Source organism: Lepidochelys kempii, chromosome 3 (assembly GCF_965140285.1).
Source record: "Lepidochelys kempii isolate rLepKem1 chromosome 3, rLepKem1.hap1, whole genome shotgun sequence".
Lineage (NCBI taxonomy): Eukaryota > Metazoa > Chordata > Testudines > Cheloniidae > Lepidochelys > Lepidochelys kempii.
In genome coordinates, this window is record NC_136382.1 from 199045165 (window position 1) to 199070405 (window position 25241).

The window sequence follows — 25241 nt, forward strand, 5'->3', positions numbered from 1 at the left end:
CAACACTTTTGTAGAGCCAGGAGGTTGGCAACAGTTGCAGACATCCTAGAGGAAACTTGTAGTCTCTCTCCCTGAGATAAGGGAAAAGGAAGGGGAGATAGGAACCTAGGAGGAAAGGGCTAGAAACCTAGGAGGAAAGGGTTACCTAGTAGGCCTTAGAGAGAGGGATGGAGAATGAAAAGCTTGGAAAAGCACAACAGGAACTAGTAAAGGGGCAAGAGCAGTAAGGAGGATATAGCCATAGACCTTAACTGCTCACCGTTGGGCCCTGGCCTGGAATCCAGCATAGAGGGCAGGCCTTGGTTCCTCTACCATCCATTGCCGAGTGGTACTGCTAAGGGCAGTGAACAGGAAGATTTGCCTGAATCACTGCAGGTGTGACTTAAGCAGGAAAGTGGGTGTGAGAACGGCCTGACACTGCCAGCGCAGAAGGATTTTGAGAGACTCCCCCGGAAGGGGAAATCAAAGTGTGACCTGACTAGAGGGCCGAGTCCCGAAGCAGCCATCCTGCGACTCTGTGAGCGGGAGGAGAGCAGCAACAGTGGAAGAGGAAAAAAGGGGTGCTGAACCAGAAGTAGGCATCGAAGAGCACCCTGTAACAGGGTATTAGACTGTGAGATCCCTGGGGCAGGTAACATGTCTAGAACAGTCTGGGGTGCTGTTGAACCAAAGAATAATAGCAACATCCAGGTTTAAAAATATGGTACTGAACATTGCAAAAATGTATTTAGGACTATCACTCAGCCAAGTACTTAAGGGAGCAAAGCGACAAAGAAATCATTAAAAACATGTGAATTATTAATAACTTAATATAGTTAGTATTTAAAAAACACCAAAAGCCATGGTAATACTGCCAAGGCAAGTTATAATCCATATAGTAATATCTTCCAAACAAATTGCTGATGCATAAAGATAATATCATCACTGTGTAACTGGATGACTGACTTTAGGACTCCTGTTTGGTATAGTTCCTGACACAAAAGATAGATAGGAAATAGTTTCCAACATCAAATTGTCATACTGTTGTTTAAAAGCTGACATAAATTGACTTAATATGCAGTGGCTCTCTGGCTTCTGTCTCCATGAAAAAACAGTCTTGAACAGTTAACAATTCTCAAATGGATGTTTTACAATTGATAAGTAACAAATTAACCTTTAACAAATAGCTTCTCGAAGAACAAGGGTAAATGACACTTGGTCAAAACACATTTTAATGAAAATCTAAGAGAGCCCAAGAAAATCTAATTTTACCCTTCTGCACATATGTTGTATACCCTTGTTTTCTTGCTGATCTGTCCGTTTGTCACTGGGTGCACATTTTCCACATGACATGTTGCTATTTGAGCAAGGAAAAAAATACAGTTGCAGAACTCTCATTTTGTGACATTTCAATTTCTAGACAGTTTGCTATTGCAACAATAGGTTATTAAGTGGAACACTTACTTTTCTGTCTACATTGCTACAGGTGTTATAGTAAGTATGTGATTTTTAACCACTCCTAAAATGAAAAACTATACGTCTCAAGCAGGACTTCCTTCCACAAAAACTACCAGGTTTGAATTAAAATCCATCAATTGTTGTAAAATTGACAAGGAACGGTCATGCATTTCTCCTCAAACAAACAAAGCCCTTTCCTTTTCAGTAGTGTTTGTTTCTTGGACTTTCATATTGAATTGTTCTCATTAAAATATATGAAAGGAATTATGCATCCAGTGCTGAGTAAGTTTTATGTCTCATCCCTCCCATGTATTTTAATGAGAAAATAATAAATATCAAAATTAAACATGAGCAAACCAATTAAGGAAATGTAAAACTCCTCCCAAACTTTACCCATTCCCAGCCCCAAGCTGTGATGAATTAACAGCTCAACCAAGTACCTCAACTAGGTACTAAGCACATTCCTATTTAAGCCACTGTGGCTTGCAGGTGCTGTGAGGAAGGCAAAGAACTTCCCCGTCCTCTGCCAGTTGGCCCATGGGAGAAAAAATTCCTTCCTGACTCATGGTTCAGGTGAGTAAGGTGGGCTGCTGGAACAGAGTTGAAAGAGGCTCCACATGGCCCCTGCCCTAAGTTAAATCCTGCGAGCTGGGGAATGCTGGCCCGTGGGTTCCAGAGATTTCTAGGGGTTGCGGAGCTACCTGGTGTCCCTCAGCAAGTGTCTCCCTCCCTTGTTGCTAGGGCTGTCCCTTTCACGGCCAGCCCTATCATCAAGTTCCCCTACCTGTTGAGAGGTGTGGGTAGCATTTAGCGAAACCTCAGCATGAGCGCTGGTAGTAATGTTATAAAAAATCATCTTACTTCAATGGGGATGGGACAGAGAAAGGGTTGGAAAGAGGTTAAGGGCTTTATAGTGGCATTATATAAAGAAAAGTTGACCTAAAACATATAGTCTTGCCACTGCTTTTAATTCTGGAACAATTAACTTAAGTTGACCATTTTGAAGTGTTAACTGATGGCTTCTGGACAGGTAACATCTGTAACTGACTCTCTTTTTATACAAACCTTCCCAGTATTTTTGTCCAAATACAACCCCACACAATTATGCCCCTATGGGTATTACTCAGCACTTTCCCCACAGTGAAATTCACACCTTACATAATTCATGAATTACAGGTGGCAAAATCTGTCTGTAAACCTTAACAAAGGTTTCTATTTTATAGTTGTTATCTCCGTCACTTAAATAATTACTAAGTTGGCATGTGCGTTGTTTTGCGTTTTTGTTTTGTTTTTTGTTTTAATTAGGTAATTCCATTTTAGCAGAGACTATCACAAAACAACAAGGAACAAAATTTTCATTTTTGTCTAACGTACCCCAGCAGGACCATGGAAACCCTATGTCAAGTCTTAATAACTGCAATGTTAATTAGATTTTACAGGAAAACAGCCTATAGCAAAATCAAAGAGAAGATCTGAATATGTTTCGATAAAGCACGTTCCTTGCACTGGACCGTGTGCGTACTGAGAACCTGAGGTGTCATGAGAAGATCCTCATGGTGCTTTCTTGAAATTCACATATAAGCACATCTCTTAATAATACACATCTCTGTAAGATCACAGATCGATAATATTTTCTGCATTTTTACATTTTATAGGATCTTAAATAATACTGACTCTTATCATAACACACCATTAATACCCTGATGTTTATTTTTCCAAGTTTGGCTCAACCTCTATGCAACGAGGTCAATCAAATAACCTTCTTACTATTTAAATAGAACAGGCATTTTAACAATCCCACATTCAAACTGCAAAAACATTCCAGCATTGAACACTGCATTCCACTGAAAGCTAAAGTGTGACAGATGCCTTCACAGTAATTGCCAATCAGCCTCTACACAGCAGCTGAAAACACAATACATCACTTTGATCTCCTCAGCTCTCAATGTATTCACAATCAAGAAATCTGCGTGACGAATATGAAATCTGCATCATTTCCAAAAACTGTCTCCATGGAACTTAAATATGATAATGTACACTTTGTTCCTAGTCTATGTTATTTCAGATCCTTAGATTACCTATTATATATATAAAACAGTACACTACCCCTTGTAAAAAATGTAAGATAAAGCATGCATTGTGTTTGAAGAACACATTTATTTCCACTACGTAGTACAGCTGAAATAATTATTTTTAAACATCTAAATTGTTGCAAGGATGGGAGAGGAAGAGATGCTCACAAACATGCTGAATGAAATCTACTGCTAATTTTCAATTATACTTCTGGGGTGGGAGAAAGCATGTGAAAAGTTTGTCTGATTTTAAAAAATATACTGTGTGAAGACGTTGACTTACATTTGGCAGGCAGGTCATATCCACAAGTAATTTTAGCTTGTCCAGTCTCACAGCCACACAAATTGCGACATTCAGCAACTAGGCAGGGCCCAGCAGCTCTGTGTATACAGCCATCCACTACAAAAACAAAACAAATGGATTAAATGTTAACTAATATGTTATATTTATATGGGTATGTGAATACAAACAGATATTTACTGCAGATTTAATGTGTATAGTGTGTGTATGCATGCATACCCATGAGTATATGCATATGTATATTTATTACACATGTATACAGGTGTACAATAATATTTTGTACAATAAAATATTCTTGGCGAATAACACTTAATCAGTCAGCCAGCCATTGAGTGAGAAAGAAAATGCAGTAGAAAAAGCAAAGCATATTTCAAAATGTTATTACTGCTATTTATAAAAAGAGTAACAGGAACATCTAGCCAAAGCTCCAGGCCACAAGTTACAAAACAAAAAGTTGATCACCCAACAGACCATCATACTCCCCTCTACTGCACACATCTGATTTCTCTCATATTATATAGTCCAGGGATCGGCAACCTTTGGCACGCACCTCATCAGGGAAATCCGCTGGCAGGCCGGGACAGTTGGTTTACCTGCAACGTCTACAGGTTTGGCTGATCGCAGCTCCCACTGGCTGCGGTTCACCGTTCCAGGCCAAGGGGGCTGCGGGAAGCGGTGCAGGCTGTGGGATGTGCTGGCCGTTGCTTCCCGCAGCCCCCTTTGGCGTGGAACGGCGAACCGTGGCCAGTGGGAGCCGCAATCGGCCGAACCTGCGGACGCTACAGATAAACAAACTGTCTCGGCCCGCCAGCAGATTTCCCTGATGGGTCGTGTGCCAAAGGTTGCTGATCCCTGAGATAGACTATTCAATCTCACTGGACTACTCAGTACCTGCATAACATAAAATCCCAAGAAGTAATGTTCATCGATTTGAAAATTACAATAGTTATCTTGTTTTGACACTTTTTTACATTTGTGCAATACTCAAAAGTTAATTAAATCATAATTACAGAAGATTGCAATTGCAGCTAAGTATGCAAGAAAACTAGTACGGTTCATAGATCTCACTGCCCCCAAGAGTCAGCAATAAGAATCTCAGCAGTAGCAGAATAGTAAAAATACAGGCACAGCATTTTTGCCATCTCAACAAGCAATCAAAGAAATCACATTGTAATTAGCGAATGGAGTACAGGAAAGGACAGTACAAAATAAGGGAAACGTTAATTGAATCAAAGAAGTAGTTACCATGTGACATTAACTCAGCAGCAGTGTCAAACTCCCATCAAAAGAAAACTGCAGAGCCACCATTGCTGGTGAAATGTTTCCCATATAGGTTCAGATGTGATGTTAACACAAAAAATAAATAAATAAAAGTAGAATAAGCCAAAATATAGGTGTACACATATTTAGACACACACAAAGTAAAAATGTATTACATATGTACTATACAGTTGTTTCATTCATATTTAACCAGTTAAAAGTTTAAGGGTCTCAGGGATAGCAGGTTTGGTGGCACTGTTCTATGCAATGATGAAGAGCAAGAGAGGGACAGAATTTCAAGAGCTTGCACAGGAGATGAATACATTCTAGTCTCTGTGCAGTTCTTGGAGCTTCCCGCATGGTGTCATATGGTGGCATGGCAGGGCTAGACTGGCTGGATATGTCACTGTGCAGAGCCACTGACATATCCAGAGCCACTGACATATCCAGAGCCATATCTTGAAGCCAGGATACAAGAGCTTGGGGAACTCTTGAAACCCTGAATGGAAGATTTCTTCCTCCAGCACACTGCTAGGATACATTCTGTATTCAGATTGTTTGTGAAGAGTGTGGACTTGCTTCTCACGCTGTTGAACATCTCCATAAGGTGCTGAATGCCCACAACCCTAATGAAGTTAGATCAAGTTGAGGGCAGTTAATATCCTTGCAAGACTGAGCCCTTACTGCATTTTAGAATTTTGATTGCTCTCTTTGACGTGCTTTATGCCTGTGTTACTATTCAGACAGCCCCGATAAAACTGTATACATGATTCCTTTTAATCCATCCTGAACATACGCAATAAAATTTCCAACACGTCATTCTGAAGAGTTTTATCCTAATCAATGAGAGAGAATTCAAGAATTCTGTTTTGTAACATTTCCATTGAAATGTTCCACACTTGTCTCATTCAAAACAATATCTATAAAATGTGTGTCAAAAATGCCTCCAGCCATAAGCAAGTTGTGTGCTACTTATCATAATACTGGGTAATTACTGATCCATTGTCCAGCTATCTTGGAAAAAGGACAGGAGACACTGGATGTAGTTTAATTAGGTTGAAACTTTATTCTTAAATGTCTGGGAGTAACCGGCAGATAAAAGTGTACAGTGTACAGGTAATTCTGTAATCATCTGAGGGGGGCTTCTATCATCCCTTCCCCTTACCCATCCAGGTCCCCAGCCAAACCACTGCTGGGACCTCACCAGCCCCCCTACTCGAATGAAGATTAATGGGGGGGGGCTATAAAGGATGGGGTATTGGCTCTCTGCCGTACTAGTCACAGGAGCCTTTTTATGCTCCTTTAAAGAGTATTTCCTTTAAATCCTTTACCAATCCATTGTAGGTACCTCCCTTACAGAGTACCTGCACTGGATATCCACCCCACATTTACAAAATGAGCTGTAACATCATAGCCTAACTCCTGTTTTACATTCGTCCCAGCTAAGCCCCTTCCAAACCCGCTGTGGGGACAAAACCTGGCATTTCAACAATTCTGTGGGTGAGAGGGTGGGTGCTACTTCACATAGTCCAGATAAAAGAGGGATTGGCTTTTCCTGAACCAGTATGGACCTGTACAGTCCCTCCTCTTTTCCGATCACCTGGGGGAGATGTGCCCAGGTCAGCTTGGCGACGCTAGCCCCAACTGCAGCAGAAAGTCACTCCCTGGCTCTCTAGCCCTTAAAGGGGTGCACACATTTTCCAACAAGCCAGACAACAGCCCCCCACTGCTTAATGTGCAGTGAGTTCATTACCAATTATAGTCGCATATAATACAAGGCTCCCTACTCCCTAGATATCCTAAAAATGGCATTTGAAATGCATTTAAAACCTCCATTCAGTTGACTGAGATGCTAATATAAAAATTTAAGTTTCTAACCTGTGGGGAGTGGGAAAACTCTTCAGATGTTTCCAGCATTCATATTAACTCTATTTAATTGAGGGACTTTCCCAATCCAAGGATAAGTAGAACCAATACACCTTGTGACCTCAAACATTTTTTGTAAAAAAAAAAAAAAAAAAAAAAAATTTTTTTACAACATTAAAGCGTCATCAACTATCAAGATAAAATACTATTCTGAATTATTAATCCTTTCCAGTATTATGCCCTGATTCACAAAGGCCCCTAAATTCACTTGGCACCTACGTTTCTAAAGTAAAAGTTCCCTAGGTGCCTATGTTTCAGCCTCTGGGTGTGCACACTGCTGCATCTCTCTCACCTAAAACCAACAGTGAGTCACGAACCAGGGAAGATAAGCATTTGCCTGCCTAAGGCATGAGCAGGACCTGATCCAGTTAGGCATGCTCAGAGGTCACCTATCAGATTTGGTCCCATTCAGAATCCAGTTGGAGGAGGAAGTGGAGTGTATGCCCACCTTATCACTTTTAGCCCAGTGGTTAGAGCTCTTGTCTGGGGTGTGAGACACCTTGGTTCAATTCCCCCCTCTCTGCCAGAGGGAACGCACAGATGTGAACAGGGGTGAGATACCTGTCAGGAGAGTGTTCTAACCATTGACCTATGGCATATACTGATATGGGATCCCTCATTCACTCCTACTGAAGCTGTTTCACTGTGGATAAATAATAGAAAAGTGGTTGAAACAGGGGGATTGGACTCCAGGGTCTCCAACCTCCCAGCAGGGTGCCCTCACCACTAGATTACAAAATCATTCTCACTTACACTTGCTCTCTCTCTGGATAACCATCATTGGGATAAATGGAATCTGCAAATTTTATATAATTTCTAGGTGAGCTTCCTTTTTACATATAACACCATAAAGAATTATTTGAACAGTTACTACTGCTGCATTAAAAATCATCATGCTCAGTAGAAAATGTGAATAATGCAAATCATCATTTACAATTAGACGTCGGTATATCTTTAGTAAGATAATATTCTGTAAGCTTAAAAATAATGTGTGATAATTCTCATTGCAAAAATATATGCAATGAAGCGTACTGCCAAAATGAGAACACACTGCATAATATAAAATATCTGGCAAAGACAGGAGTGGCTCGGTAAATTTGAATGTGATACTTCAGCTGCTGTTAAAACACGTCTTAGCTATTTTAATTCAAAAATCATGTACAGGGCATGCAGCGAAGATTTATATGAGATATTTCATTTTCTCCAGGAGTGTGCTGACTGGCAATGTAAGCTAGAGTGAAGTAAGTATTGTTAGCATAACTTAACAAAAATTTATAAATAATGGTGACAAGTCAGGAGGGGAAAAAAAGGTGGCCAAAGATATACTGTTATTGTATAGTAATGGAGGAAGAAATTTACATGATATTATTGGCATACTGCCATATTACTTTTTTATAAAAAGATGAAGACTCTTCCACATATTGGTTTAAGACACTTCAGCTGTATGATCAGTTTGATCTATAGCTGATCTGCATTCCTGGAACAGATTTGTTTCACTCGTTTGGAAAATATTAACCATTCACCACTGTTTCTCTCCTAGAATCCTTGTATACAACTAATTGTAAAAATACAGATAATTAGGATTAAATCTGATCTAATTTGTATCATGTACAAAGATAAATAATCACAAAGAGTCACTTGCTTCTAACACTGAACAAAAGCTTCATTAGAATAAGGAGAACAGTGTTACTCCTAAAGGTATTCTGTCTCTTTCTGTGCTTCACTGGCGAGCTTCTGCATAGAACTTTCCTTAGGCACCTCCAGTTGGCTTCCTGCAACAGATTTAAGGAAACAGTGCACATAATGATACTGACTGCCTTTGTAAAGCACTTGGCAATCTATGGATGAAAAGTGCTAAATAAGAGCGAGGTATTATAATCCCGACCCATAATCTCCAAATTATCATATGGATGAAGAAAGTCCTACAGATCAAATCATCAGCTGTGTGCAACAAGAAATCATACAAGAGTCAAAAGGGTGGAACCTCTCAGAAATGTAAGCTGCATGTTGGACGTGCTTTCTGGTACAAAGACATCTACTTACACTTTGTTTTTTGTTTGCTTGTTTCAAAAGAAATAATTTGCCAAAGTTGTCAAAAAATTACTAAAATGTTTCAGTCCACCCAATCTGTATTTCCAGGCAGACTTCACAGGACTGTCCCATCTCTGAGTTGGAATAAGTAGTTTGTAGGAGAAGTTTTGGTTATCAGCATGATTGTTGATATGACCTAAAATGTCTCCTTCCTCTCTACCCATGAACTCATTTTCATGTCATGAACTCAGATTTGACTCTATACTTTAAATAGTTAATGTCTATACAAAACTTTGAACATAAAAAGCACAATAAAAACAAGTATTTTTGAAAAAGTATCTATTTGTCATTTAAAAATATTAGCAATCCCATCACAACCTCTATAATTTAGGATCCACAAGAGACCATATTTTTTTTTCTTAACATTCCTGGAGAAGTAGTTAACTAAGAAAAACCTCTTCTCAGTGCTAACATGATCAATGGTATGGAGTGCACAACAAGGAAGTAAATTGTTTATTTTATTATTGATTGAAAATCACTGCTTAAGAGAAGCCATAAAGGCAAAATCATTTTGTAATGGAACTTTGTTTTCAGGCTTCTGAAAGTCTATTAAAAACAATTATGTTTAAAGAACACCTATAAAATGCTGTCATCAGTGTCCTTTTATAGTACACAGTAAAGAACATTACGAAGTTAACACTTCACTCATAAATTCTTTTTACAGTAACTGTATGCTAAAACTTTATCTGCTCTTTGGAAGTAAGTGGTTAAATTATACAGCAAACACTAGACAAGTTACTGATGTAGAATGTAGGATAAATGTATTTACAGAAAATCTCAAAGCTGCAAATGAAGCAAAACCACAGAAAATGCAGAATTAAAGGTGCCATGGGATGCTGTTTAAAAAAAAAAAACCCTCAGCAGATCGAGCTTCGCAATGCAGATGGTAATAAAAAATGGTAAGGTAATCAAACACAACAGCAAAACAATACAGAACTCAGGGGAAGGACTCAAACTTCTTTTCTGACCTTGTATATTGAGTGTGGATGAGCTGGAACTCACTGTATAAACAACATAATCAGTGATATGATATATAATATATTTTTAAAAGCTTTCCACCCCCCCCCAACTCCTGCTTTTCAGTTTCTTTCCCAGATTTACTTGTGTCTTCATCAGGAAGTTCACAAGATGTAATTAGAAAAGTTACTTGCAGGTGTTGTGTCTGTCATGCCCTACTGTTTTCCCCCCATGAATGTCAGGACTGAATATAAATTAATATAAATGGTTGCTTTAATGATCATATCAGATGTAGTCAGAAGGAGGGGCAGTAGGGAGTTGTATTGGCAAGTTTATAACATACTTGTAGTGCAATCAGAACTAGTGTTCACTACAGAACTCCTTACAGGAAAGGGGCCATATGGAAACTGAAAAAGAAATGATCCGTTAAACAAACTGCAAAGCATGTCTGGGAAGTTCATCAGCATCAGAGTGAACAACAGAAGCTGACTATTACACAGACATTGTTATTTCCTAACACTGGTTATTTTAATTTCCATTGACCAGCCCAGAATGATTCAGAAGATGAAAAAAAGAGATAAAAATGAAAGGACCAAAACCACAATTAAAACTGAGACTGTCCAAAACAGGTTAGATTTTAACATATAGGATGCAATTTTCCTCCTTCACACAACTCCACTGAACTCCACGATGTTACACGGGTGGTAAATGAGATGAGAACTGTGCCCATAATCTTATATTAAAAGAACCTTCATATGAGATGTTAACACAATGCCACTGTCACTTTGCTGTGCCTGGATAGTGACAACTGGGCACCAAAGAGAGCTGTTTGCCAGTGCTGTAAGGGATTTCACTGAGTCAAGTCAGAAGCAGGAGCAATAATTAATGAATGAAGAAAACAAGACTCATCAGAGCACACCAAGCAGGACAAGTCAGCAATTTAGGGAACACAGACAGCACAGGGAGATGACAGGCAGAGAAAGAGGATACAACCCACATGGGGGAAAAGCCCAGAAACAACAACTTTCTATATAGCTGAAGAATAAGTGCAGGAAGTGGACTTGGTTCAAGAAGGTGACTTTTGCTTGGGCAAGCTACTAGATTGCGTAAACATACCATATCTTAGGCCACCTTAAGTGGAGTCCACTGTACCTCAAGATTAATTGTATCTTGCTAAAGGTATAACTCACCTAGTGGGCAAGTTTATTAAATTGGACAAAGAATTATTTAAAGTTAAATGGTATGGTTAATATGGGTTTTATTTTTGTAAATTACAGTTAATATAAAGTCTCTATAGTATTAGAAATAAGAAAATATTGTGATAGTATATTAATTATATTATTAATTTTATTTCTCTTTTTAGTCTAAGCTGCTTGGGACATTATACAATAGTTCAGAATGAGCCCAACCCAGTTTGCAGTTCAGTCAATGGCAAAACTTCCACTGATTTCAACAGAAGGGCCCAACACATTAAACATATTTTCACTCATAAAAATACGACAATAACATTATCCTCTAACATAACAGCCAGGAAAGCAGATACAGGGGGAGTGCATGAGGGGAAGGGAAAAATAAGTTTGGGGTAAAACTGGGAGAGCTTGACTGAGATAGATGTCAAGGAGAAACAAGTGCCCTACCACTTGCTGCTATGTGGAGTGATGGTGGAATCCCTAAAAGATAAGTGGTGTCAGAGCAAAGATGCCAGCCAAGATGTGACTAGAGGATAATAAAAACACCATTAAGCACTTTAATGAATTGAAGATTTTTAATCACTGCATCCATTTGATGGGCCTCCAACATAGTTACTACTAAACATTTTGTACTTACATAGTATTTACCATCCAGGGATCTCAAAAAGCTGTACAGACATGAACTACTTAAACCTTTCAACTATTCTGTGAAGTAATATCTTCATTTTACAGACTGAGAAACTGAGGTACAGTTACCCCAATTCAGCAAGGTACTTCGCTGAATGGAAGACAGAAGGATTTTCCAGTGTTGGTGTACCTAAATCCATGCTCTTTTTATTATAATTATTATTATTATTAATAATAATTATTAAGAGGTGCTGGTTCAGTGGAGTCAAGCCAACAAGAGCAGTGAGTAGTTAGCACCTCTGAAACTCAGGCCAATTTTTAGGTGCCCCATTGTGGATTTTAAGTGCCTGTGTTTGAAAATGTGACTTGCCCAAGGTCACACAGAAAGCTTAACTGGAGCTGGGATTAGAACCCAGGGTCTCCTGACTACCCATTCCCTTCTCTATCTGATGGTTCATGCTTCAGAACAGACACAATAAATTACTATAATATGAATTACAACAAACAAGCCTACTGATAACAATAGCAAGTGTGTTCACTTTTATACATACACATTTAATAATGTGGGAGACTGGTGTCCCAGAATGATTTATCCTTCTATCCATTATTCTGGAGATGCCATTATCTATCATCAAGTGATCATCTCCTTTCCTCAGTGATCATCTCCTTTCCTCAGATAACAACTGGAACTTCTTAAGAAGAGTACAAAATACAATAGTAGGAACTTTTAGGTCAACAAAGCTATAGCCGATGTCCATGCATAAAAGCTGCTAACTGGTCCAACGTTACCAAATGGTGGTAATGTAAATCAGGAAGAAAACACAGGTAAAGTACACTCAGAGCATTACTGGTGAATTTGTTAACAGAGGCTATATATACACTACAGCTCACATTAGTATAAGTTATGTCACTCAGAGGCGTGAAGAAGTTACACCGACCTAAGCACCGGTGTGGACAGCACTATGTTGGCAGGAGAGCTTCTCCCACTGACACAGCTACCGCCAGTTGCGGGGGCTGGAGTAATTAAGTTGATGGGAGAGCTCTCTCTCATTGGCTTAGCGCATCTGCACAACTGCACTGCTGTAAGCTCTGCAGTGTAGCCCTAGCCTCAGAGGGCTATTCTACCCTTAGTGCATGTTGGTAATTAACATTACTATGTGCACACTAAGGAAAATAGATCCCTCTCCTTTCACATTTTGACTGATGAGTTTTTGTTATATTAGGAAAATGTTCTGCCATATCAAGGATATGGGGAAATTTAGAATACATGCAAAAATGGATGAACTGTCCTGCAGTGCTAGAGATCAATATGCTAACTTCTTTGACTGAAAAGCAAAGCGTTCCACACAAAAAGCATTTGTTTCATCTGCCCCTTAGGGTGCATTGTTTTTCAGTCCCAATGCTGCACATCCAATATGTAGACAGAGTTATAATGTCAACTGAATTCACACTTTCATCAGCCCATTCAAACACCATAAGGGCTCAGTGAAACATGGGTCTTGTAAACTGATATGAATGTCACACTTTTGGCAGTAAAAAACAACTAGGAAACAGTCCAGTTGAATCTTTCAATGTTCTTCCCCATCCAAGAACCTGACATTAAGACATGTGTGCAGGAACCACATTCTTCCTTTAACTGTCCAGACACCTGACATTTCATTTTCTCTTACAAATGAGAATATGGGGCAGTCAAGACCTTAAAAATATTGCATCCATCACAACAAGAAAAACAAGACATGAGGACCAAAAGTCTCAACTTTGTTTCACTGTTGCAATGCTGTTTATGTTTTTCTGGAGACTGATTCCTGTCAGAATTCTCAGCATTGTAAAAAGACTCCTGTTTTGAAAAACTAACAGCACTAAAGGAAACATATCACAACATGTAACCTGGAATCAAAGACAATGGATTCCCTCTTGCCCCACCATGCCAAAATTTAACTTTGGAATGAATCATACGTAAGTACCTAATGTTCCTGTAAAAAGGCAGGGAGTTTAATGAACTGTGATGGATAGAATATCTGTCCTACCGATTTTAATGAGGAAAACCATTAGATAACTTTCAGCATGCATTTAAAAATCTGTGGCAGTAAATGTAGTTTTGTTTTAAAGTAAATTGTTATTTAGGCAGAGGGTGTCTGGGATTTGCACATTACGGTGGAAATGCTGCATTCTTCATTCTACCACGAGTATCCCTCCATCCCCATTCAATTTAGATAGTATAATTTAGATTCAGTAGTACATTCTATTTCAATAGTGCCTTTCCTTTGGAAAGCGTTTCAGAGGAGCACTCTCAGAAGGAGCACGTCTATTTATCTTCATGTACAAATTCCAGACCCTATCTATCTATAGGCAAAAATGTAACATTCAAACAAAACCTCATTTGCTGTCACATCCCTAATATTTAAATAAGTAATAGAGGACACTTCCTCTTTACTGAGGCATTAATCATATGGTAGGATGAATTAATTAAATGGTCTTTGCAGCTCATTAACCTATCATATATTTCCATGTTAACAAGAACCACCATTAACTTCATCTACAGACATGTTAAATTAAATATTTAAATTCTAAACAAAAGATGAAAAAATTGCAAACCCCCCAGACGGGCAGTGTTAAAAGAATGAACTGAGGAGAGGGGGCAGGCAGACAGGTCTTCCCCTAGGTTCTGATGCTGCACAAATGCAGAATATGAACATATTTCAGACGTATAGAAGCATACACATCTCTGTCCCCCCACTGTCAGCCAGGTCTTCTGACCACACCACCAGTGTGAACACAAATATATTGCAGTTAGTTTGACAGGAGAATTGCTCACCTGCAAGGAGTAACGAGAATGTCAGCAGGAAACAAAAGGTGGGGTGGGTGTTTTGTTTCATTTTGTTTTAAATACTTTCCCTACTCACTGTTTGATAGCACCATTTTCATTTACATTTTGGTATTTTTCCCCTCTCTTTCCTGTAGCCTTTGAAGTTTTACTACTTCAGGTGAAGGGGTGAGAGATTGTAGTGGCCATCTCTGTTACTAGCAAAACATTTTGAAAATTTTGAGTGCATGGGCCAATCATGGAAAATGGATTATAGTAGCCAGAGTAGAAATTTGCGTGTTCATAGTACAGTTATTAAGCAGTAATCACAGTGATTATACAGATTTATTCACTGTGATTGGCTAATGGTTGTCAGTCACAGTTCGAGGATTCACAAAGAATAGATTGAGAAATAATTGTACAGCGATTCTGCAAAATGGAGCCTCAACAACTGGTGTTTTCTCCCTACAGTCTGACAGGCTGTGACAATTTCATTCCAGGATAATTGGAAATGCATATTGACACCTAAATACAGTGTCAAAAATCAACTCTTTCCCCACTGAAGTCAAAGGGAAAGAGATTCACTATCTTCACAGAGACATGGTTGATTGCATGATGTAAATTACAACTACTTACACACAAGTCTTTGCAGGTTTGAGGCCATAAATCTTCAGTATAGATGATTAAGTATAATGCCTCTACATAGCAAGTCACTAAAGAATGGGGATTTTAATTACAGGGATGCATCTCCATCCCAAGGAAAGCAACTTGAACTGGACTCTGAATTCAGTGGGGAGCCACTAAAGAAAGCAGTGGAATGATGTGTTCATGGTGACATATGTTACTAAGCAGGTGCTTTTGTGCTTTGTACCAACTGGATCTTTTTCAGGGTGAGCGGCTTCCTTCCTAGATGAGAGTTGTAATGATCATCAAGTGTGGAAAGTCTTGAGTGCATGCATCACTTGGCCAGCTTTGTCTCTCATTGGATTTCTTATTTAGGCTGTATGTTGGAGAAACGGGTTAGCTTAGTTAGCCACCATGGCACATAAGGCATTTGAAGGGACTGTAAGAACACCTGATGCTGAGAGCCATAGGATTATAAAAAGAGAGATTAAGCTCCACCATCAAGAGATGCTCTTGCTTTCACTAAGGTTAAACAGACTACAGGGATATTGAGAGGTATTTTAAAGTGGTGGTTGGTTTGTTTATTTCTTGGACTGTTTTCACTTGTATTTCCTATGAACCACTGAAAAAAGAATAACTTGGCTAAGACTGCTTCTCAGTTTGTACTTGTAGAAAGAACTCCTGAGTTCAGTGTGCTGTTGAGCTAGACACACTGATGCTATTCATCAGATAAAGATTGACTAGCAAGAAGATGAACCTGATTGCACATATTACAATGTACATAAGGTAATGAACATTTGGAAAAGAAAGATTAATAAGATTTTACTATGAAATTATGACTAAACAAGGTTCTTACATACAAGATGTTTTTACAAACACGTGACTCAATTATGAGTAAAAATCTCAGTAATTTTGTCCCTACACTGAGAAGTCATCACAAATTAGTACGACATAAGTATTTGTGAAACCCAGCCAAGTGTCAAGGCTGGGCTATGGGCAGCTGAGCTAGGAGTTGGAGCCAGAGTCTGCAGCCATGAGACAGGAGTCAAGAGTGAAGCCAGGTCAGGATACTAGAGGGTCAGAGGCAGGAGCCAAACTGAAGGTCAGGAACCATAAATCAGATGCAGACCAGAACAGGGTGGAGCCCTGTTTAGACAATTCTGTTCACACTGCTGGCTTAAGGAGGGACAATCTGGAACTCTGCTAATTAGACCTCAGGGGTGGAGACTCACAGTGGGGCTCAGATTTATGGGTCCCCGGTAAGCCAGGTGGAAGGTTACAGCATGGCTGCTCTCATGAATCATGCAGGCCTAGGTTCAAGACCTGTGGGCCATGACACCAAGACAAATGAAATGCAAAGAACAGTTTAAAAGACCAAGGTTTAGATAGAATCATTGTCCACCAATAGTCTTGTAGCCATTGTATTTTCAAACAGCACACAAAAAATGACTCTCCGAAAACTAAATACAATTTGCACAGAGAGAGGAAAAGGAAATTTATTATTTAGAGAAATCACTAATAATAATTTCACTTTCATCACAGAATCTCAGAACATTACAGAAATATCACCAGACCCCTATTATATAAGAAACTAAATCAGAGGTAAAGAATAAAATGGGACAAAGGAATTCTCATGCCCCATTTCCTGCACTAAGTTCTTGATATATTGCCTCTGGCAGTGATGTTTCCTTTAAGGGGAAACTAGAAAAAATATGACACTAACCTGGGAACTTCTAATGCATATCTATTCATAAAGAGGGAAATGTAAGTTGATCTCAATATTATCCTTGACAAATAAGAAAAAGTGGCAGGCTTTTCACTGTGTGTGCGGCAGGGGGAGCAGCAAGGAAGTGGCAGCAACATCAAGGAAATCTTTTATCATAAGGCCTAAGTATTGTTTTGCTGTATCATGATCAATCTTGACCAAAAAAGGAAAGAAAAGAAAATTGAGTTAAGAATATTAAATGACAAACGCAATTCTTGCTACATGTAGATGAAAAAATGAACATTCAAAAGCAGAAAATGTATATGGGGAATTTGGCAAAACGGTGCTCAGTATCCCAGCTTTCATCAGAAGACGCGCCCTACAAGGGAAATGTAAATACGGTTTATATAAAAAGTCTTTGGCACATTTTGTTAACTTAAAAGAAAGTCAAGACTATAATTAATAAAGGTATTACAAACCTGTGCTAGCTATGACCCTGCTTTTATTACATATGTGGTTCCTAAGACGGAAAAAACACACTCATCAGAATTTAAAATTGCAGTCTAATAGTTTGAGAGTGAGACGTAAGTCATCCCAGTCAGATGACTTTACTTACCAGTTCAGTAGGTCTGGTAATTCTGTCAAATAACATCATGTTTGTCCTTAATACTATTAAGGGACAGGGGAAAAAACTGGAGAACTGTTATTCTGTGCAATAATTTTATCTATTATTTAGTTTAATATTTTCTGGTAGTAAACAAGATTAAATTGTACCATTTTCTTTCAGAGAGCACTGTAGTAATTTTGGTGTTGTAGTCAAACCGTAAAGTGTAATAGTGTACATACAAAATTCCTACTGATCAGCAAGAAAAAATATGTAATTATAGCCCACAGTTTGCGACTCTTGGCTGGTATTTTATTGCATGCTGCTTTGTAAGTTTTCTTCCATGCCAAAACAAAAGAGGAAAATACTGAGTTGTTCATTCCAGTTGTAATGGGGTTTTTTTATTTTATTTTATTGACATTTAGGAAGTGATCTCCATGTATAACAAACAAGCCAGAACTGGCACAATGAAATATGTAACCTACAGTAACTAAGGAATAAACAAGGCAGATGTTACAACACTCCATGGGTCCGTGATCTACTAACTGAATTTTCTAGAAGTAATTCTGAATGTTGAATTTATCCAAAGCAGTTTTAGTTTTCTACAATAAGAACAATATAATCTAAATAATACAGGAAGCGCATGGGGGAATGAAAATCAAAACAGAAAGTAAAACAATATGGTTCTACGATTATCCCATTAGACTAATAACAGTAAAGATATTTTCCACAAATACAGATATGCTACAGCAAATCCAAGGGTGTACGTCTGTATGTGTATTTAGAAACTCTTACAAACAGACTAAATGCAATGAACTGCTTATTTTGATGATATTTGTAGGCAGAGGTAAGCTTGCAGCTAAGAGACCATGTGAGGTTACAAAATGAAAATAAATTGGGGATGCCACTGACGTAGGCTCTGACGGATACCGGGAACAGCATGTAATACAGCAGGGCCAGAGGGCAATAGGAGAGTGATTTTTTTCAGTTAGTAGGTGGCCATGTTAGTCCCTGATGAGAGTGTTTGTTGGTTTCTGTCGTTTACCACTGATAAACTGCGCCATGACCTGTCACCGAAGTTTCCTGAGATCCTGGTCCCCATCTGAGTTCCTGTTCTCCTGTCCAGGGTCTCTTCCTCCTTGCTGTTCCAATTTCTCTCAATGCAAAAATTTCCTCTTCAGTAAGCCTGAGTCCTTACTGGGATCTAGCATCCCTGAGTGATAAACAGGCTGACAGATTCTTAAGGCACAAGTTGCCTTGGCTTTCCCAGGTTTTCTTACACAGGCTAAAGATCTTAGCCTGCACCATCACTTCTCACAGTTCAGCCTTTGTTCCTCAGGTGTTTTCAGGTGTGTTGTTGTAGGGAGAGTGAGGAGATGGGAGATATTTAAGCCCCAGAATGGTCAGAGCCTTATTTCCTATAGACTAAGGAGAGGTTACTACAGGTTAATTAGAGTACCTGGAGCCAATTAAGGCCCAGCCCAAGACCTAATAAAAACCCCTGCTTCAGTCAGACAGGAGGAGGGAAGGAGTGCAGACTGTAGTTTGGAGGTGTTCTGGTGTTGACCAGAGGATTAGAGTACCAAGGGAAAGGAGACCATGCCCAAGCAGGGCAGAGGGACTCCCACAGCACAGAGGACAGAGAGAAACCCTGCCCAGGGGAAAGAGGGTAAGAAAACTGTGAAGCCGAGGGGACTGGGACCAGAGTAGGGGTTGAACCTGGGTCCCTTCCTAAGAATAGGGGCAGGGACGGCATACTGACCCACCACACCAAGAAAAAGCACAGGACCCACCAAAATAGCATTGGCCATTTGCTACAAGCAATACAGAAAATTGTCCGTCTGTCTCTCTCATGTTGAGTTTCCCCTCAACATTTTTTTTAATAAAAAATATATCTAAGTAGAATGACTTTAATAGGTTTTCAATGAGTACTCCTAGGATATTAAGTTTTACTTGTAATTCATTTGAAATTGCCAAGAATTGTACTAATGTTTGTACTTCACCCTTTTACAACCTCAAAAATGGAGAAAAAATAAAAACAACGAAGAGTCCAGTGGCACCTTAAAGACTAATAAATTTATTTGGGCATAAGCTTTCGTGGGTAAAAAAAACACCCTCTTCAGATGCATGGAGTGAAAATTACAGATACAGGCATAAATATATATTAGCACATGAAGAGAAGGGAGTTACCTTACAAATGGAGAACCAGTGCTGACAAGATCAATTCAGTCAGGGTGGATATGGTCCACTCCCAATAACTGATGAGGAGGTGTCAATCCCAAGAGAGGGAAAATTGCTTTTGTAGTGAGCCAGCCACTCCCAGTCCCTATTCAAACCCAAATTGATGGTGTTAAGTTTGCAAATGAATTGTGGCTCTGCAGTTTCTCTTTGAAGTCCCTCCTCTACTTGGCTACATTGATGACATCTTCATCATATGGACCCACGACAAGGAGGCCCTTGAAGACTTCCACCTGATTTCAACAATTTCCACCCCACCATCAACCTCAGCCTTGACAAGTCCACACAAGAGATCCACTTCCTGGACACTACAGTGCAAATAAGTGATGGTCACATAAACACCACCCTATACTGGAAACCTACTGACCGCTATATTTACTTACATGCCTCCAGCTTCCATCCAGGACAAAAAAAAAGTCACAAGATCCATTGTCTACAGCCAAGCCCTAAGATACAGCCACATTTGCCATAATCCCTCAGACAGAGACAAACACCTACAAGATCTCTGTCAAGCATTCTTAAAACTACAATATCCACCTGGGGAAGTGAGGGAACAAATTAACAGAGCGAAACGGGTACCCACAAGTCTACTACAGGACGGGCCCAACAAGGAAAACAACAGAATACCACTGGCCATCATGTACAGCCCCCAGCTAAACCTCTCCAGCACATCATCAACCATCTACAACCTATCCTGGAAAACGATCCCCCACTCTCACAGGACTTGGGAGGCAGGCCAATCCTCGCTTACAGACAGCCCCCCAACCTGAAGCAAATACACACCAGCAACTACCACACCACAGAAACACTAACCAAGGAACCAATCCCTGTAACAAACCCTGTTGCTTTCTCTGTCCCCATATCTACTCTAGCGACACCATCCTAGGACCCAACCACACCGTCAGGGGCTCATTCAGCTGCACATCTACTAATCTGATATATGCCAATCATGTGCCAGCAATGCTCCCCTGCCATGTACATTTAGGGTGACCAGATCGCAAGAGTGAAATATCAGGACACATTGGGCAAGCGGGGAGGAGGGGGAAAGAAGGGAAGCCACAGGTGCACAGCCCCGACCGGAGCCATGAGAGGTGGCGCACAGCCCTAGGAAGCTGCAAGGGGGGTATATGGTCCCCGCTGCAGCCCGCACCACAAGCCATGGGTCAAGAACTCAAGGACTCATGGCCCCAGCTCCAGCCCCCAGCAGAAGCCACGGGGCCAGGAGCATAGGTTTCTCCTCCCTCCCTCTCAGTGCCCTTCCCCACAGCCCCACCACCACAACTAAACAATGTCCCACACAGATCCCCCACTGCCCAATGCCCTGACACACAAACATCTCCCCCACTGCCCAGCACCCCAAAACACACAAACCTTCCTCACTGCCCAGGGCCCTCCACACCCTCACAGCCCAGCACCCCCCATACACCTCCCAGACACTCACTCCATCACACCCTGCCCCCTTCCCTGGCCGCACTCACCAGCCTTGCTGGGAGCTCTCTGGCTCCTACGGTCAGAGCAGCGAGGGAGGTCTCCAGACCTTCCACATGCTGCACCCGCCACAAGCGCAAGCTCCATGGCTCTGACTAGGGGGGCGGAGGGCTCTCTGCTCACTGCCGGCACCTGCAAGCCCCACCCACGCAGCTCTGATTGGGCAGGAGGGAGCTGGTGCACCACGCGGAGACACCCACCACCTCTGTGCCCAGGGGCTGCCTGCACTGCCGGCCCCTGCTGGTGGGCGGGAGCGTGCGCCGCCGGGAGCTGCCCAAGGAAGTGCTGCCACGCCAGCCCCAGTACTTTGGCGGTGATGGTGAGCGGTCTGTCCCAGATATCGGGACAAAAGGCACCCCGATCGATGTGCATTCAGGACGCGGGACAAATGGGTTAAAATCGGGACTGTCCTGATAATATTGGGCTGTCTGGTCACCCTACGTATATTGACCAAACCGGACAGTCTCTACGTAAAAGGATAAATGGACACAAATCAGAGATCAGAAATGGTAGCATACAAATGCCAGCAGGAGAACATTTCAATCTCCCTGGACGCTCAGTAACAGAATTAAAAGTAGCCATTCTTTAAAAAAAAAAAAAAAATTCAAAAACAGACTTCAAAGAAAAACTGCAGAGCTACAATTCATTTGCAAACTTAACACCATCAATTTGGGTTTGAATAGGGACTGGGAGAGGCTGGCTCACTACAAAAGCAATTTTCCCTCTCTTGGAATTGACACCTCCTCATCAGTTATTGGGAGTGGACCATATCCACCCTGACTGAATTGGTCTTGTCAGCACTGGTTCTCCATTTGTAAGGTAACTCCCTTCTCTTCATGTGCTAATATATATTTATGCCTGTATCTGTAATTTTCACTCCATGTATCTGAAGGTGGTTTTTTTACACACAAAAGCTTATGCCCAAATAAATCTGTTAGTCTTTAAAGTGCCACTAGACTCCTTGTTGTTTTTGTGGGTACAGACTAACACGGCTACCCCTCTGATACTTGAGAAAAAATAACTTACTTAACTAAAGTAAAAACAAATTTATGATTAATGACTGAGTTTTACTAGTAAATCTGAACAGTAATGTTGATCGAAATTTTTTTAAAAAATTGATTTCTGAGTAACAGTCCCATCATGCTGACAAAAAAAAATAAACCAAAAAGTGGCAGGATAATAAAATAATCATCCTTCATGGTTTTACATGTAAACAGGCCCTAATAAATAACTGAGCAACTACAAAACAAAACATTCACCCTACGGTACAAGCATAAGCAAGCTTGTTTTACAATGACTAATACATTCTGCTTGCAGTAGTAATATTAAGAATGAAGTGTCTGAAAGAAATGAGATAGAAGGAAAGGAGAATCTATTTTGAGGTACCAATCTGTCTTTTTTTTTTTTTTTTTTTTTAATGCTAGAACCTCTTGCACAGTCATTCCCCCTGACACAGATAAAAAAAACCAAGTACATTCAGTGCCACAATTCTGGTTATTTCTGAGGCAACTGTAGTCAGGGAAAGCATTCCACACTCTCACACAAGTATAAAACTATTGTATACAAAGGAACTCCATACATCTCAATAAATGGGTTTCACAAAATTTAATCTTCATCCAAATTAATGAACTACAGGTGTGAATATCATACAATTGTTTTTATCCCAGAGGTATGCTAGTGAAGCGCTTTCTCAAACACTTGGCCTCCAAAAGAGTGTCATGGTTAATTTATCATAATACTTTATCAGTATTTCATAAGCTCATACATTATCAGCATCATATTGGAAAAAAAACAAGCCATCACAGTGCCATAGAAAGATGGCAATTTTTACTATAATAAACACCTATCTCCATTTTCTTTACTTTATAGGATTTATGTATTTTATTTTTAAATGTATGTTAACTGCTCTCTAGATTAGCTGTCCAGTTGAAATGTGCACGACTTTTCACCTTCAACCATCCAAAAACTGCCTTAGAAGCTATTCCAACATCTCTTTTATCAGGTCACCTTCTGTTTTTCTGCTTTTTTTAATGACCAGGTCCATGGCACTGGGGTAGAGCACACTCACACTTATATGTTATTCAGAGAAAATGGTTTTAATTAATGAAACAAGAAAAATGAGGGCCAAACAATGGGTTAGACACTGGCACAATGAACTTACAGAGTGAAGGCTATTCAATATTCCCATGTACCTATGTGTGGTGAAAGCTGGGACTACAAAAACTGTTGCGGAGACATTTCAGTGGATGAAAAGCCTAGCCCGCACCACAGTGAGAGCCAAGTAGGCCCTGTTGATGCAAGCAGACCTGCATGGCCGTGTGATCTGCAATACAAATTGTGTACAGTGTAGAACAGAAATTGTACTGCAGAGGGATAGGGGAGATGTCCTTCCTGAAGGCACAGATGGAAAACAAACAAAAATAAAGACAATACCAGTTGTCCGGCTATCCTGAAAAGAGGACAGGAGACACTGGATATGTTTTAATCCGGTCGTAACTTTATTATTAGATGTCTGGGACTACCTGGCAGATACAAGAGTACAGTGCAGGTAACTCCATGATCATTTCAGTAGCTACCTGGGGGCTTCTGCCAGCATCCCCTTTTTCCATCTTGGTCCAGCCAACCCACTGCCCTTACCCTCACACCCCCACCCCACCTTACCCTCACACCCCCAATTTTAGGGTTAGGGTGGGCTATAAAGGAAGGGGGTTGGCTCCCTGCCATGCCAGTCATATGAGCCCTGAACCCCAGCCTGCCCCCGTTCCACTCCTTTACTAAGCCATTTATTTGGTCACTGAGGGAATACCTGCACGGGACATCCGTCTCACACTTAAGTAATGAGTTGCTTCCTTCCCTACTCACCATAACTAAGTCCCCCTGAACCCATTGTGGGAAAGGTGAAAAGAAACCCACTCCATCGTGGCCAATCTGGAGGTGAAGGAAACACTCCTTCCCAGCCCTCTGAGAACAGAGCGGCTAGAGTGATGCCCACAGCAGGTCCTGACCAAACCTGGTATTTTGCCACTTCCAAAGAGAAAGGAGGGAGGGAGGGAGTTGCTCCACCTACACCTGCTTCTCCTGCTGGTCTTGCCCTTTATCAACTGCCTAGCCCTTCCGGTCCCTGGGGGATGAGCCAGCATTGCCACGCTGACCGACCCTACATTTGCAGCAGCTCCTGTGCCTCTCCCTCACCCCCAATCCATAAAGTGCTATACCCTCTCCCCCCGGCAAGCTGGATAACCACCCTCCCGCTTAAAAATATGGTGTGGTCTGGTCATATGCTGTGACTACTTCAGCAGAAAGCATACACTTCTTTTCCCACCAACCATAATGAAAATAATTTTTAAATCTTGCTACTGCCCTTTAACCAGTGTAAATTCCGTATGCATTTTTCTTCTAATTACAATTCCTGTTTTCCTGATTTATTGAACTATTGCACTATATGATTTTAATTAGTTCCCACTGGCAGGCATGTCTGGTGTTTGAGTGTTATATCTGTCATCGTATAAACAAATCCATTTTGCCATGTATACACATTTTAAATAAACAAACTAACAAAGGCTATATTTAAAAATAATATGATGTGTAGGTCCAGCTGCAAATAGTTGCATACTGGCCAGTCGCTAGAAAAGTTAAGAGTGCCAAGTTCACAGCTCTCCAGAAAAATATGACCTCCTGCTGATTTTTTAATAGGAGTTTTGTTTGTAAAGTACAAATGGCCTGTGCCTGCCCCATGTTCCATCAGGTTACGCAAAGTATGCATTCTTTCTAAAATATAATTTCATTGAAGAGTTTATGGACAATACAAGTGACACTTACATCTAGCGCTTATATAGTGCTTTTCATCAGCAGATATCAAAGCACTTTCCAAAGGAGGTCAGTATTTTACAGATGGAAAAACCGAGGCACAGAGAGGTA

The 25241-nt window shown here is 40.4% G+C and overlaps 1 protein-coding gene across 1 annotated transcript in view; it reads right to left on the reverse strand.

Annotated features, from left to right (window-relative positions):
* The window catches only part of MACROD2 (mono-ADP ribosylhydrolase 2), a 1318211-nt gene that overhangs the window by 876756 nt on the left and 416214 nt on the right, over positions 1-25241 (reverse strand). Inside the window, exon 5 of the mRNA XM_073339564.2 lies at positions 3793-3909. Coding sequence (XP_073195665.1) covers positions 3793-3909 — 117 coding nt within the window. The remainder of the gene's footprint in view (positions 1-3792; positions 3910-25241) is intronic.